The sequence below is a fragment of the Phyllobates terribilis genome, unplaced genomic scaffold (assembly GCF_046119375.1).
Source record: "Phyllobates terribilis strain yellow unplaced genomic scaffold, ASM4611937v1 Scaffold_3__8_contigs__length_932513732, whole genome shotgun sequence".
Taxonomy (NCBI): Eukaryota; Metazoa; Chordata; class Amphibia; order Anura; family Dendrobatidae; genus Phyllobates; species Phyllobates terribilis.
Window position 1 is genome coordinate 401,032,258 of NW_027362763.1, and position 16,734 is coordinate 401,048,991.

General features: G+C 43.4%; 1 protein-coding gene across 2 annotated transcripts in view; it reads right to left on the reverse strand.

Annotated features, from left to right (window-relative positions):
* LOC141258140 (cyclic GMP-AMP synthase-like) overlaps positions 1–16,734 on the reverse strand; it is a 145,216-nt gene that overhangs the window by 7,654 nt on the left and 120,828 nt on the right. Inside the window, exons 2-4 of one of the 2 annotated variants that reach the window (XM_073673145.1) lie at positions 12,602–12,827; positions 471–725; positions 177–285 (exon numbers count right to left, since the gene is read on the reverse strand). In XM_073673145.1, coding sequence (XP_073529246.1) covers positions 177–285; positions 471–725; positions 12,602–12,827 — 590 coding nt within the window. The remainder of the gene's footprint in view (positions 1–176; positions 286–470; positions 726–12,601; positions 12,828–16,734) is intronic. The other variant, XM_073673147.1, reaches the window with a different exon arrangement.

A 16,734-nucleotide genomic window follows, 5' to 3' on the forward strand; every position in this document is an offset into this window, starting at 1 on the left:
ACTGTGTGGGTGGCATAATATTAGACTATAATCATTTTATATTGACACTTTTCTGAGTAGCAAAATAGTGAGTTGCCGAGCTCCTTAGAACATCACATCATATGTCTTTGGCTAAGTACAAGCTCTTTGCATTTCATGGGCTTGAGGACTTAGGCCGTGTAATTTTTGCCTCTTACCTGCAGCACATCTTTTTTTCACTCGCTTTCTTTCCACAACAGTTTTTATCATTTCCATGCTTGGTTATTATTTTCTTTTCAATGTTTGAAAATGAAATTCGCCATATATCTGTGAAAATAAAAGTTTTCAGCTACTTCACTATTGTATAAATAACCACTAGTTTATCAATAAGCTGATCACAATATGCCCCATTAATAGGACCCCATCTCTAATCTGTGAGGAAATCTGACAGTAAACAGAGCTTCTACCAATATACTGTAGTAATATAATACATTTAGAAAAAAAACTGTTACCTGCTTTCTTTGTTTTATTTCCCATTACTGCTCGTTTGGGCACCATGTAGAAGTGACTTCTTTTATATTCCTGTTTTACCTTCATGCCGAGCCAATCATCAATGTTCATTCCAAAATTAGTTTCTTCAGGCCATTCATTAATTATTTTAAGGGCAATGACAAGATCCACTGAAATGTCTTGAGGTTCATTTTTAATTAAAAGAGTTTCTGCAGGGCTCCGAGAATTTTTTGCATGTAGATATACCTTTTCCATTCCTATGACAAATATATACAGTTGAGGCCTGACATGTGGCTCAGTTGGAGCAAGGGTTGTACTGTGTCCTTTAAGAGTTGTTGCACCAAATGGCTGTTGAAGCCAGTGTTGGGTCAGAAATAGAATGCGTGCCCACGTCCCTGGAAATGTTCAGAGACCATAAGATTCCTGTTTCCCACTAGTAGAGGCCAGACACATGTAGATAGTGAGCTTTCAGATTGAAGGAGAGCTATGGAGCCCAGCAGCAAGAGTTTGCATCATAGATAGGTATTAACAAGGTTGAGTAGCACTTGCAATTTTTGATCTATTACCCCATGGCCCCAAAGAAGCAGGAAGCCCCAGCATGCACAGCTTTTTGTGTAATTTGTCCTAACTAAAGGAACCTGGCCAGCAGCATCAAAGTATAACCATTGCAGAGAGAGGGCAAAGAACCCAGCACAGAGGAGAGTAACAACATTTATTCGTGTAAGTGATAAGTGCGTCCACAAAATAGGCAAAGATTATCTACAGTACAAGGAGTGAGCAGAATAGCCACACCACAAAAGTCTATATGGTAGTGACTGATGGCATCGCAACTGAGTGTAAGGGACTGGTATGAAGAAAACTTGTGAGTTGGCTGCATGAGTGCGCAAGACGGACAGACACATCATAGCTACTGTCAAAAAGGCGACCAAGAGAGGGGGCTGAGTCAGGCACTGACAAAGAGTATGTTGTGATGTATTGAGAGTGACACAGAGAGTTAAAGGGATGTTGCCATCTCCAAGATCCTATCCCAATATGTAGTAGGTGTAATAATAATAATATTATCAAATTAGAAATGTAGTATAATTCTTTTGATTCGCTATGTCACTTACCCAATGTGCAGGTCATTGCAGTAGGTTAGGTGTCCATAGTTACGATAACTAACAGCTAACTAACTAACTGTCACTACCTGCAAAGGGAAAGCGACATAGTGAATCTTAGAAACTATACTACATTTCTAATTGGAGATATTTGCCAATATTATTATTATTATTGTTAATTATTAATTATTATTATTATTATTACATCTGCTACATATTGAGATAGGATCTTGGAGATAGGAATACTCCTTTAAGGTGACGTTGCTAAGCAGATTGCCAATGTGGCGCCCCTGAGGGTTCAGTCGCCACAGAGGTACTGCATCTCACCCAGAGGTGTGGTGGTATCTCCTTCTCTCAGGTAAGGAAGGAGTGCTGCCCGGAACCCCAACACCTGCATCCAACACTACACTGCTCAAGACTAGCTGGAAGGGCAAGATCCAATGTGTTTCCTGCTGAGCCCTGTCCCTGGCTGGAGTGGGGGGAACCCAGAGGTAGGGGGGAACCAGTAGTGGGTGTGGGTGGAGGAAGCAGTTTAGGGGAGCACTTTTACAGGAGATATATAAAGGGAAGCCATCTTAGGTTAGTGGGGACAGTGCAGTAGAGCACAGTGAGTGAAGACAGTCTGGGAGCAGAGTCTACATAGGAGCTCTGCCCCACAAGTGGGGCCTAGGACTAGAGGCCCAGGAGGGGAGCAGAGGAGGAAGGCTCTGTTCTAGTAAAGGGTTCCCAGGGGGTATGGTGAGTGCAGGAAGGCACCCGTACGCCCCGAATCTGTCAGAAGACAGAGGGATCAGGCCGCAAAAAGGGGACCGGCCCCTGGGCCAGCCGTGTTACTCCAGGTCTCGGCTGGAAAAACCAGAGGCCTCTGGTTTTATAGTTCTGTTGCTGAAGACTCATTCTAGTCACCGCGAGGGTCAAGCAGGTCCGGGAACTCCAGTTTGACAGGAGGGACTTCAGAGCACCCGAGCGGGACTGTGAGTGGGGAAGCGCAGGGCAGGAGGAAGAAGACCCAGCGTGAAGTCGGTCTAGAGAGGAACATAAGAAAGCGGGGTTCCGTCAGGTGCTCATAACCTACCTGAGGAAGAGCTGAACCCCCGGTCTGGTGAATGCAGCGCGACGTGGGAGGCTGGCACCCGCGCAGTGTATCAGTGGAACGTACATGAGAACTGTGAGTAAAGACTCGGATGACTGCACCGCACTGCCTCCGTCCATTATTTCAGCTGCGCCATCTTTGCCCCTGCACTACAACGCTCAGCACAACCAACAATATCTACACTGCCCTGGAGCTAGCTCTTTCTGTGGAGAGCCACACCATCCCTGCTGCAGTAACATCAGCTCAAGAGGACTGCTCCGCAGCGGCCGCTCCCTTTGGCCGCATTCCACAGGTGGCGTCACAAACTTTATAAATCCCCTATAAATAGAAAACCCCCCATTTTATTGACCGCCCTGGGTCACGGACCGGGCCAGCCACCGTGATATCCCCCACCAGCATCCATAGAGGCCCGGCTGCCGAGTACCCCACGGCCCAGGGGGCGCGTCAACCTTGACGTCACGAACAGGATTTCGTGCCCGTTGCAACGAACAGGATTCCGTGCCCGTTGCCACCGGGTACTGTGCGCCTTAAAAGACTAACACTTACCGTGGTGAAGATTTCCCGCCATTCCCCAGGTTTCCCGCCATTATCCACTATTTTCCTGTCGCCGCGCGGAAAGAAGAGGGGCGTAACCGCGGGAATTGGAGAGGTGGAAGCACGCGAAGCCCAGGCCCCGCCTTACGTCTTGACGCCGAACCAGGAAGCGTCAGGTCCTAGAAGGAGACCGTTGTCAAGCGCACGCTTTGACGTCAGCCACGAGGGAGACGCAAGGTCCTGGAAGGAGATCGCCGCCTGCGGAGCTGTGGCCTACCCGATCCAAGTAAAGAAGGTAGGCTACAGTTTACTAGGGGGGGCGCAACCATGGCCGACGACCAGCAAGCCGCCGGAGCATCGGTTAACGCTCCTGATGCCCAACTTGCGCCCGGCGCTGCTCCGGCCGGAGCTGCCGCCCCACCAGCAGGGGTCGCGATTCCAGTCATGACCATGGCCCTGCCGTACATCCCCAGAGCAAAATGGCTTCCCCAAATCGATAGAGACATTTTTGTAAATCGGCGGGATGTCAAGCCCCACCTGGAACAGGGCCATCCCGACCGGAACTTGTACCCCGGTGACCGTGTCACCTACACCCGACACCACGTGGAACGTGGGTGGTATGCCCTCAAGGTGTACCGCGTGATTGAGGAAGGAGAGGACACCCCCCCGCATTTCTTGGCTGATGACCCGGCTGGGTCCAGCAAAAACCAAAAGTACCCCCGGAGGGGACCCCATTACTAAGTGCAGTAAGTGGGACTGAACATTGTGTATATAGTCACCTGTAAGGGTATAGGAGTTAAAATAATGTTGGATTTAAATGTGTTTTCATAATTACCCATCAGGGTATACAGACTTTAGGCTGAGGACTGTGAACAGCCAAAAACTGATATTGTACATAGTTCTGCACTTCTTAAAGTGCTTCCTATTGGTTTTATAAGTGCAATCAAGTGACCTCAGAAGAAAAACCCGTTTGGCATGGCGGAAGACGTGGTCCAGCACCAGGATCACTTATGCCCTGCAGCCACGCCCAGGGCCTACGTTGAGGGTTTGCGGACAGGTCCCTCATGCTGCTACCTTTGCACTCTTTTACCAGTAAGATGGACACCCTGCTTGGGATCTTACTGCAAGATGTTTGGAAATGTTTTACATGAAGATGTATATATGCCAGTGAAAAGTGTTTGTAATAATAACCTGTAACGTTAAAGAGAAGTGCCTCCCATAAAGGGAAGAAATGTTTGTGTCATAGTCTTATATGTGAATGCATTCTAAAAACTGCATGTCTAATATACCGTGTTTTGCTCAGTTCCTGCCCGCGGACGTCCTGTGTTTTACCAGGGGGGAGTGTGGCGCCCCTGAGGGTTCAGTCACCACAGAAGTACTGCATCTCACCCAGAGGAGCGGTATCTCCTTCTCTCAGGTAAGGAAGGAGTGCTGCCTGGAACCCCAACACCTGCATCCAACACTACACTACTCCAGGCTGGCTGGAAGGGCAAGATGCAATGTGTTTCCCGCTGAGCCCTGTCCCTGGCTGGAGTGGGGGGAACCCAGAGGTAGGGGGGAACCAGTAGTGGGTGTGGGTGGAGGAAGCAGTTTAGGGGAGCACTTTTACAGGAGATATATAAAGGGAAGCCATCTTAGGTTAGTGGGGACAGTGCAGTAGAGCACAGTGAGTGAAGACAGTCTGGGAGCAGAGTCTCCTTAGGAGCTCTGCCCCACAAGTGGGGCCTAGGACTAGAGGCCCAGGAGGGAAGCAGAGGAGGAAGGCTCCGTTCTAGTAAAGGGTTCCCAGGGGGTACGGCGAGTGCAGGACGGCACCCGTACACCCCGAATCTGTCAGAAGACAGAGGGATCAGGCCGCAAGAAGGGGACCGGCCCCTAGACCAGCCGTGTTACTCCTGGTCTCGGCTGGAAAAACTGGAGGCTTCTGGCTTTTATAGTTCACAGTTGCTGAAGCCTCACGCTAGTCACTGCGAGGGTCAAGCAGGTCCGGGAACTCCAGTTTGACAGGAGGGACTTCAGAGCACCCGAGCGGGACTGTGAGTGGGGAAGCGCAGGGCAGGAGGGAGAAGACCCAGCGTGAAGTCGGTCTAAAGAGGAACATAAGAAAGCGGGGTTCCGTCAGGTGCTCCTAACCTACCTGAGGAAGAGCTGAACCCCGGTCTGGTGAACACAGCGCGACGTGGGAGGCTGGCACCCGCGCAGTGTATCAGTGGAATGTACATGAGAACTGTGAGTAAAGACTCGGATGACTGCACCGCACTGCCTCCGTCCATTATTTCAGCTGCGCCATCTTTGCCCCTGCACTACAACGCCCAGCACAACCAACAATATGTACACTGCCCTGGAGCTAGCTCTTCCTGTGGAGAGCCACACCATCCCTGCTGCAGTAACATCAGCTCCAGAGGACTGCTCCGCAGCGGCGGCTCCCTTTGGCTGCATTCCACAGGTGGCGTCACAAACTTTATAAATCCCCTATAAATAGAAAAACCCCCTTTTTATTGACCGCCCTGGGTCACGGACCGGGCCAGCCACCGTGATATCCCCCACCAGCATCCATAGAGGCCCGGCTGCCGAGTACCCCACGGCCCAGGGGGCATGTCACCAACATAAAGTGTTACCAGTGCAAACCCATTGCAGTTGTTGATGCCAACTATCTAACCCTGTCAAGATGTTGCCTTTTGCAAAAACACTTGTACCTATTAAGCATGTTGTTTCTCAAGAGAGTCTGTAACATTCTCATTCCCTCCTCCTTGGTCATGACCTGTTTCTTGTGTACATCTGCATTCCTTCTGCAGCCCCTGAGTTGGGATTTAAGAGAGAGGAATAGCTAGTAAAGATAGTGGTTGACATTGATTGAAATAGTGAAAAGGAAATGAAAGCTTTATGGAAACAAAAATCTGAACTCTAATTTTATTGCTATTGGCAAATACACTTGTCCGGGAGCCTGATGTGACCAAAAGGCTCCTCTGACCTATATCAGGAAATCAGCACTATAAATTATTTCAAAGGGGTACTCTGGGAAGATAAAAATCCTTATTAGTCTATAATCTGTCTTAAACTATGAAGAATCATATCCGTCTGCCTATTTTTACATGCAACTTCATGTGATTTTACGATTTATCACTCATGACTTCATGTCACAGCAATGCTGCTGCACCTGAGTGCTCCACTTCCATTCTGGAATGCTACTGTATGTCAGAGATTATATATACTGTATATATACAAACACACACATGTATGCACACACTTATGAATACAGCTAACCTCTTTTTTAGATCTGCTCACTCCTCACTTGCCAGGTCTGTCTTCACTGCTTCCTGCTTGTGGTCCCAAAACAGTCATGGAGGGGTTCAGGATTATCAGATGTAGACATCATGAAGAGGAGGTGGACACAGTACCAACAGAACAGAAGGCTATTTCCTGTTCTGTTTGCGCATGGCTATGCTGTGACCCCGGGCCCCTCCCACCCTCTTAGCTTTTGACCCCACACTGACTGGAAGCTGAGAGAGACCTTCCGGAACCATGGAGGATGCACAGCATAAACTATAAGTAATGCTGTATATCCTCTGTTTGTCCCCTTTATGGATAGGGGCCCTGGACAAGTGACCAGTTTGTTCCCCTAGCACTGACCCTGCCTGTTAAAAAGAGAGTTAGAAATGTGAGAGTTAAAAAAGCAGGAAAAGGGAAATGACAGGTCATACACAAGCTGTGAAGGTGCAGGTGGACAGTGCGGAACAAAAATAAGAAGAAACATCACAATACTATGATAATCCGCAAGCAATCATCTACACAGTGTCCATTTTAGGACATGATCAGATATCAAAATCAAACATCAGAATGATGTCAGTTTGAGGCTAAATACCCTGTCTGAGAACTGATTTTGATAAGTGATTTTAACAAGTGATTTTGATGAGTGATTCTGACAAGTGATTTTGACGAGTGATTTTGACAAATGATTTTCACAAATGATTCTGACAAGTGATTCTGATAAGTGATTTTGACGAGTGATTTTGATGAGTGATTCTGACAAGTGATTTTAACAAATGATTCTGACGAGTGATTTTGATGAGTGATTCTGACAAGTGATTCTGACGAGTGATTTTGATGAGTGATTCTGACAAGTGATTCTGACAAGTGATTTTGACGAGTGATTTTGATGAGTGATTCTGACAAGTGATTTTGACGAGTGATTTTAATGAGTGATTCCGACAAGTGATTCTGGCAAATGATTTTGACAAGTGATTCTGACGAGTGATTCTGACAAGTGATTTTGATGAGTGATTCTGACAAGTGATTCTGACGAGTGATTTTGATGAGTGATTCTGACAAGTGATTCTGACAAATGATTCTGACAAGTGATTTTGACGAGTGATTTTGACAAATGATTTTCACAAATGATTCTGACAAGTGATTCTGATAAGTGATTTTGACGAGTGATTTTGATGAGTGATTCTGACAAGTGATTTTAACAAATGATTCTGACGAGTGATTTTGATGAGTGATTCTGACAAGTGATTCTGACGAGTGATTTTGATGAGTGATTCTGACAAGTGATTCTGACAAGTGATTTTGACGAGTGATTTTGATGAGTGATTCTGACAAGTGATTTTGACGAGTGATTTTAATGAGTGATTCCGACAAGTGATTCTGGCAAATGATTTTGACAAGTGATTCTGACGAGTGATTCTGACAAGTGATTTTGATGAGTGATTCTGACAAGTGATTCTGACGAGTGATTTTGATGAGTGATTCTGACAAGTGATTCTGACAAATGATTCTGACGAGTGATTCTGACGAGTGACTTTGACGAGTGACTTTTACAACTGTAATAATAATTTTAAAAAAAGGAACTGTTCGCTGATGGGACTTGAACCCAAAATTCTGCATCCTAACGCCAGTGCTCTAACCACTGAGCTATAAACACAGTTGTATAGCCTAGGAGTTCTACTTGGTTATATGATTTTCAGTGCAAACTTGTCTAAAACTCATTGGGACTTATGTACAGACTGCAAGCAAGCCAAATTCAAATGATGTTTGATTTTGATGTGTGAGTCTGATGTGTGACTTTCTTCAAACATCAGAATCAGAATCACAATGACTTTTAGTCACCATGAGTATTTTCATGGTTGATCTCATAAGACAAGAAAAGCTATCAGTTGGTATCACTTGACTGGATAGCGCAATGGTAAGGCATCAGTCTCTGAAACTGCAGTGGTAAGCGTTCAAATCCTAATAGGAATAAGAATTTTTTTTCTTTATTATGCCTATTTAGCACACAAACTACAAGGGTGTTTTACTTTTAATATCTGACACTCTGATTGTCATCCTGATGTATTAAGAGTTTCAGACACGCTGTCTATTTGCATGGTAAATTACTGGTTTTAGGACACAGAATTTTGGATTCAAGTCCCATCAGAAACAGTTACTTTTTTTTTAAATTATTATTACAGTTGTAAAAGTCACTTGTCAGAATCGCTCGTCAGAATCGCTCGTCAGAATCGCTCGTCAGAATCGCTTGTCAGAATCGCTCGTCAGAATCGCTCGTCAGAATCACTCGTCAGAATCACTCGTCAGAATCACTCGTCAGAATCACTCGTCAAAATCACTCGTCAAAATCACCCGTCAAAATCACCCGTCAAAATCACTCGTCAAAATCACTCGTCAAAATCACTCGTCAAAATCACTCGTCAAAATCATTCATCAAAATCACTTGCCAGAATCACTTGTCAGAATCGCTTATCAAAATCAGTTCTCAAACAGGGTATTTAGCCTCATCATTCTGATGTTTGATTTTGATATCTGATCATGTCCTAAAATGGACACTGTACATCTAATACAGCTTCAAAGAGATTTACTGATTTTTTTTTTCGATGCATGCTCAGAAATATGGCACAGCATCTGGCAGCTCTGGTTCCAACTACCCCATGAGCTCTAACAACAAAGAGGAGGAAGGTGATCCAGGCTAGAAGATTAATTTAAGTGAGTCCCATTTATTGAATTACAGTGGCATGTAAAAGTTTGGGCACACAATTACTGTTATTGTGAACACTTAAGCAAGTTGAAGATGAAATGATCTCTAAAAGGCCTAAAGTTAAAGTTGACACATTTCCTTTGCATTTTAGGCAAATATATATATATATATATATATATGACGCGCCCCCTGGGCCATGTTTGGGGAATACCCGGAGCCGGATCTGTTGGGGGTGGTAGTCCTCGTGGCGGTGACCCGGTCCGTGCCCAGGGTGTCAAACTAAGTGGCGATGTTTTTAGTGGCAGATGTGATATTGTTCGACTACGCCACCCGTTGAATGCGGTTACGAAACCGCCGCTGCAGGGCAGACCGCTGAGGCCGGTGGTACGGTTGTGCAGCGTGGATAGTATAACCCCCAACGGGAGGGGTATGGCCTCAGGGCAGCGGACGTGGATGATGGGGATGGTAGAATTGCACGCAGGCACCAGGAACCACTCAGAGACGGTGCGGTGTAGTTCAGGGTCTTTACTGGTGACAAAGATAGACCCTCCCGGGAGTACTGGCTAGCGGTCGGGGTCTGGTCAGTCCGTGAGCAGACAGGATCTCCCCTGGCCAGGCGGAGTTGTAGGCCTCCCCAACTAACTGTACTCTTCTTGGCTACCTTGCTAGAAGCGGGTAAAAGTAGCCCACGTCCCTGAGTGTACCGTGTGGTGCTCACCCGTATGGCCGGTGACTCGGGGCCTTCTGGTAGCCTCCGCTCCACGATGGCGGTGCTGGTCCCTTGCGTGTGACCGTGCCTTCGGGTTTCTTGGCCAGAGGACCTGAAATCCCCTGCCGGTCGGTTTGTGCTGCTGGGTATGGAACAGTCCCCACAGCCTCGGACTCCGTGTCCGGTGAGATCTCCTCAGCCAAGGCGAGCTATCTAGCTTCCAGCCTCTGGCACTCACTCCTGCTCCTACAGGGCTCCTGTTGTCACTTTCCCTGCAACTGCTCTACACCAGACCAGACTGTGTCTCTGTCTCTGTCTATGTTCTTTTCTAACCCCACCTCAGCCCCAGTTTATATAGGGGAAGTTCTTCCCCTCCCAGGACTGGGCAGGAGGTGTGGCATGCTTAGGATTCCTGACCAGGAGACCTCCCACCTGCTCACAGACGTAATATTGCTATTACTGTGGTAACCAGAACCCTGGGGTGCCACATATATATATATATATATATATATATATATATATATATATATATATATATATATATATATATATATATATATATATATATATATATATATATATATATATATATATATATATATATATATATATATATTGGCATTTTTTAAAAATGGGCCGATGCAAAACTTTTGGCACCTTTGGAGATTTGTGTGCTCAGATAACTTTGACCAAGGTTTCAGACCTTAATTAGCCCGTTAGTGTCACGGCTTGTTCACTATCATCGTTAGGAAAGGCCAGGTGATGAAAATTTCCCAGCTTTACAAAAACCCAGCCTCCCCTAACCTTGTGCCAAAAAACAGCAGCCATGGGTTCTTCGAAGCCGCTGCTTAGCACTCTGAAAACAAAAATGGTGGAGGCCCACAAATCAGGAGAAGGCTATAGGAAGATAGCAAAGAGTTTTCAAGTAATTAAGAAATGGCAGTTAACAGGAACAGTGGAGGTCAAGATAAGGCCTGGAAGACCAAGCAAAATTTCAGAGACACCTGCACAAATATGGCCTTCATGGAAGAGTCATCAGAGGAAAACCTCTCCTGCATCCTCACCATAAAATTCAGGGTCAGAAGTATGCAAAAGAATATCTAAACAAGCCTGATGCGTTTTGAAAACAAGTATTGTGGACCGATGAGGTTAAAATGCAACTGTTTGGCCACAATGATCAAAGGTATGTGTGAAGAAAAAAGTGCACAGAATTTCAGAAAAAGAACATCTCGCCAACAATTAAGCTTGAATCAATCATGCTTTGGGGTGGTGTTGCAGCCAATGGCACGGGAAACATTTCATGGGTAGAGGGAAGAATGGATTCAATGAAATTTCAACAAATTCTTGATTCAAACATAACACGATCTGTAAAAAAGCTGAAGTTGAAAAGAGGATGGCTTCTACAAACAGATAATGATCCTAAACACACGTCAAAATCCACAAAGACTACCTCAAAAGGCGCAAGCTGAAGGTTTTACATTGGTCCTCACAGTCCCCTGATCTGAACATCATTGAAAATCTGTGGCTAGACCTCAAAATAGCAGTGCATGCAAGACTACCCAGGAATCTCACAGAACTGGAAGAATTTTCCAAGAAAGAATGGATGAAAATCCCTCAAACAAGAATTGAAAGACTCTTGTCTGGCTACAAAAAGCATTTACAAGCTGTGATACTTTCAAAGGGGGTGCTACTAGGTACTAACCATGCAGGGTGCCCAAACTTTTGCATAGGCCCATTTTCCGTTTTTTAATTTTTAAAATGTAAAAGATGAAAATATATATTTTGCCTAAAATGCAAAGGAAATGTGTCATTATTAGCTTAAGGTTTTTTAGAGATCATTTCATCTTCAACTTGCTTAACTGTTCACAATAACAGTAATTTTGACCAGGGGTGCCCAAACTTTTACATGCCACTGTATCCTCAACTTTCATACCAGCCTGACCTTTCAACCACAAGTTTAATATCTTTGATCCAAGAGTCCGGTGAATTGAAAGATATATAAGTATGTGTGGCTAAGATGGTGGATGCCCACACTTGCTCCCACTGCTAGCCCAAACAAGGAGCAACTGAGGTTGAAAGTTCGCTCGCCCTACATATAAATAATTGGTCCCATTCTCATCCAGGAGATTGGTACAATTTTTTCTCACTTGTCATCCGTTTGCTGCCTGTGCGCAATCCGTTTTTTTAATCAGCAGAGATTAATCACTTACAGGACCATTTACAGTTTCTAATGCTACAGAATTGTAATGTATCCGTAATAATCGGATGCCATGCTGATGGTCCATATGGCATGTGATTTTTTCCTTTCATTGTCCGATTTCAGAGTGAAATCTGAGCATGTTGCAATTTTTTTTCTCAGGCCAAATACAGATGAAAAAATACGGAGATCTGCACTGCATCATTGAATAACATTGGTCAGAGTGCAATCCAATTTTTTGATTGCCCTCGTCCAATTTATATGCAAGTGTAAGCGAGCCCCAACAGTGCAGCAGAACTGATAGAGCTAGAAGAGATGTTACTGTGAGGATTCCCTCTTCAGATGAAGCAGCTTCAGATTCTTTTTATAACAGAATTGATATTAGCTTGATTAAAAGCGTCCAGCAGAAATGGTTAGCATTTTCCTCATGCTAAAAAATTAGACACATATTTATACAAAGACATTCACATATATGTATAGTGGAATATATGATGACCGGTGAATATAAATGAATATTTCACATAGAACTCACCTGGTTTGCCAATCGCTTGCTTAATAAGATGTCTGAATTCTTTCACAATTTCACTTGCTGAAATGTTCCCTTCCAGATTTAGATATTTAAGCATAGCTGATGGTTTTCGATCTTTAAAACTCAATGTATAGTAAGGACCTTTCTTGTCAAGGTTTGTCATTATAATTGATTTGCTCGATCTTTGGGATATTTGTATCATGATGTCAAATTCATTTGGCTTTAATATCTGTGAATGTGATAATGATTATTTAGACATGACTGGTCAAAGGAAAAGGCAAAATCTGAAAGAGGCACCCACTTTTATCACAGCTGTCTGGTATTGTGTTCTCTTCAATGTGGTGTTTCCTACTCATGTTAAAGGTATGAAAAATAAATCCCAAATTAAAAAAAAATAGATGTGTCCATGATTCCCTCATTTATTTGCTTTTTCATCTATGGTAGAATGAATACAAATAACTGTTTTTTATTTATTTTTTGTTTTAACTATCACCCTTTCTTACCTATCCAAACCAGGCTTCATATGTGTTTATGTTTATTTCTAATAAATGTACAAATTTCAATAGAAATTTATATTGCCTGGATAACAGTGTCTGCTTTCAGTATGAGATCTACAATTACTGGAGCTGAAATTAAATGATATACCAGGAAAATATTGTTAAATAAGGTACATGGTGTGGCGTCGGCTACAGCTGTTACTTGGCATGCCCCATTTCCCCAGTGTGCCCATGATATTGATGGCAAAGACATCTTCTTAACTATAACTGCAGAAAAAGACATGGACCTCGCATCCAAAAATCATAAACTGATCTAATGCCGTGAGGCGAAAACTTACAAAACTGAACATGAGGTTCTTAGTTTAAGAGCTTTACTCTGCACAAGCTCTGCATGCAGCTGAATTTCACCACCGCTAAAGGACTAGGTGGCTTATATCAGAGTGTATCACATTTGCGACATATAAAAATACTTTTTGTAGTCTGGCTAGCAACAGAAAAAAAATATTTTTTTACTCTGAAAACAGCTGAAGTTCAACGCCACTAAAGTAGTAGTTGGCTTATTCGCTTATAGCAGAGTGTATCATGTTTGTCACAGAAAAAAATATTTTTAGGACTCTGCCTAGCAACAGAAAAAAATATATTTTTTTTACTGTGCATACAGCTGAATTCAACGACCAAAAATGACAAAGTGGGCTACTAAGCTTGCACTATCACGTTAGCAAATTAAAAAAAAAGTTTTTTGTGCTCTGCACTGAGAAGCTCTGCAGAGTCTGCATACAGCTGAATTTCAACCACAAAAATCAAAAGGTGGCTACAAGGGCTTGCTTGCTTCATCACATTATCAAGTGAAAAAATAGATTGAAGGGATACTCGCGCATGGAGCACAATACAAGCAGTGCACAACACAGTTCTATGCCATGGACCCTGCTGTTTCTGTCTAAATCTCAGTAATTGCGCAAGAAAAAAAAATGTTCTGCAAGGTCGATTTCACAGGTACACAGCAGAGGACTTATCTACACTATCTGACTTTCAAACAAGCGCCCATCTATCTAGCTAATATCTCTCATTAAACAGGAGCACACTGAGCAGCAGCATAAAATGGCGCTGAGGGAACATGGCCACTCTTTATATAGCAAGGACATGTGATTTCAGTAGCCAATGGCAGAAGCCCTTGTGTCTGGACAGTGTGAATGCTTCCAGCGCTCTGATTTGCTAGCCATGCTTTCCTCACTTAAAGTTACAGGAAAAAAAAAAGATTACAAGTGCGCCGCTGATCTGACCTCTTCTGAGCTCTCACCAGCCCCTCCGCTCATCTAACACATCCCCTCACTCATCATACACAAGCACTATGCTAGCCAAACTGTTAAAAACGCTGTAGTTGCCCCGCAATCACGTTCCCACACTTATTCGCCAAACGTTACCGATTTTCCCGAATTTAAGTAAAAATGGTCGCCTTTCCGATCACGAATCCGAATGCGCTACATTCATGCCGAATTTAACTTTTGAGATTGGATTTTGAACATATTCGCTCATCACTAGTCTCATTGTTTGCCTTGATTTCTGAGAACTAACCAAAATTACTGTTAAGAAATAAGAATACATTCCCACTTCCACTCATCCACGACATATACTGTATAATCAGCTTATGGGGGGCTAAGTGGTTTTCTAAACTTGATCCTAGTGGGACTTACAATTTTATATGAATCCAAAAGGGTGATGAGTGGAAAACTGCGGTTTTAACGTCTTAGGGTTTATTTGAGTATATTGTCATGACATTTGGGTTATCCAATGCACTTGCTGTTTTTCAAAATGTTATGAATGATATTTTCTCTGATTGCATTGGAAGACTTGTTGTGATTTACCTGGATGATATTTTAATTTTCTCACCCAATTTTGACTCTCACTGGGAACATGTCCGTGTTTTTTTTCCAAGGGTGGAGGGAGAACTCCTTGTTTGCTAAATTAGAGAAATGTGTTTTTTCTGTTCAGGAAATTTCTATTTTGGGGTTTATCTTGTCAGCCGAAGTCCGAAGTGCTTAAGATGGATCCTGGAAAGGTACAGGCCATAGAATCATAGAATATTAGAGTTAGAAGGGACCTCCAGGGTCATCGTGTCCAACCCCCTGCTCAATGCTGGATTCACTAAACCATCTCGAACAGATGTCTGTTCAACCTTTGTTTGAAGACTTCCATTGAAGAGACCTTATCACCTCTTGTGGCAGCCTGTTCCACTCATTGATCACCCTCACTGTCAAAAAGTTTTTTCTAATATCTAATCTGTATTTTTTCCCTTTTACATTCATTCCATTGCTTCTCATGTTTCCATGTGCACTTGAGAATAAGGATGATTCCTCTACACTGTGACATCCCTTCAGATATTTGTAGAAAGCTATTAAGTCTCCTCTTAGCCTTCTTTTTTGAAAGCTAAACATTTCCAGATCCTTTAACTGTAGGACATAGTTTTCAGTCCGCTCACCATCCTGGTAGTTCTTCTCTGAACTTGCTCCAGTTTTTCAATGTCTTTTTTAAAATGTGGTGCCCAGTACTGGACACAGTATTCCAGATGAGGGATAATTACTTCACGTGATCTAGACTCAATGCCTCTCTGAATACATCCCAGAACTGTGTTTGCCTTTGTTGCTCCTGCATCACACTGTTGGTTCATGTGCAGTCTGTGATCTATTAGTATATCCAAGTCTTTTTCGCACGTGCTGTTACTTAGTTCTATTCCTCCCATTCTGTAGATGTAATTTTCGTTTTTCTTGCCCAGATGTAGAATCTTGCATTTCTCCCTGTTAAATACAATTCTATTAGTTGCTGACCATGGTTCAAGCTTATCTAGATCCTTCTGAATCCTTTCTGTCTTCTCTAGTGTTAGCTATCCCTCCTAGCTTTGCATCGACTGCAAATTTGATTAGTTTACCTTCAGTTCCCTTATCTAGATCATTTATAAAAATGTTGAACAACACTAGGGCCAGGACAGAGACTTCTGGTACTCCACTTGAAACACTCTTCCAAATGGATGTGCAACCATTTATTACCACTCTTTGAGTAAAATCACTGAACCAGTTATAAATCCACCTAACTGTAGCCTTGTCGAACCAATACTTGGTCATTTTTTCAAAAAGGATAGTATGAGATACTTTATCAAATGCTTTGCTCAAGTCAATATATACTATACCTACCGCATTTCCCTGATCGACCCAGTCAGTGATTCCATCATAGAAGGAAATTAGATTAGTCTGGCATGACTTGTTTGCTACAATCCCATGCAGTCTCTGGTTAATTACTGTATTCTTATCCAAGTACTTACATACATGCTGTTTAATAATTTGTTCAAAGATCTTTCCTGATATAGAAGTAAGGCTCACTGGCCTGTAATTTCCTAGCTTCATCTTCTTTCATTTTTTGAAGATAGGGACAAGATTTGTCCTTCTCCAATCCTCTGGGGCTTCTTCTGTTCTCCAGGATTCTAGCTAGTTGTTCTGCAATTTCCTCTGCTATCTCTTTCAGTACCCTAGGATGTAATTCATCTGGACCAGGAGATTTAAATTCAGGTAAATTAGCTAAGTGTTCCCTCTGTTCTCTGTTTATAGATAGTGTGCATTCTTTTATTCCTTCAATAGCACAGTGAAGATC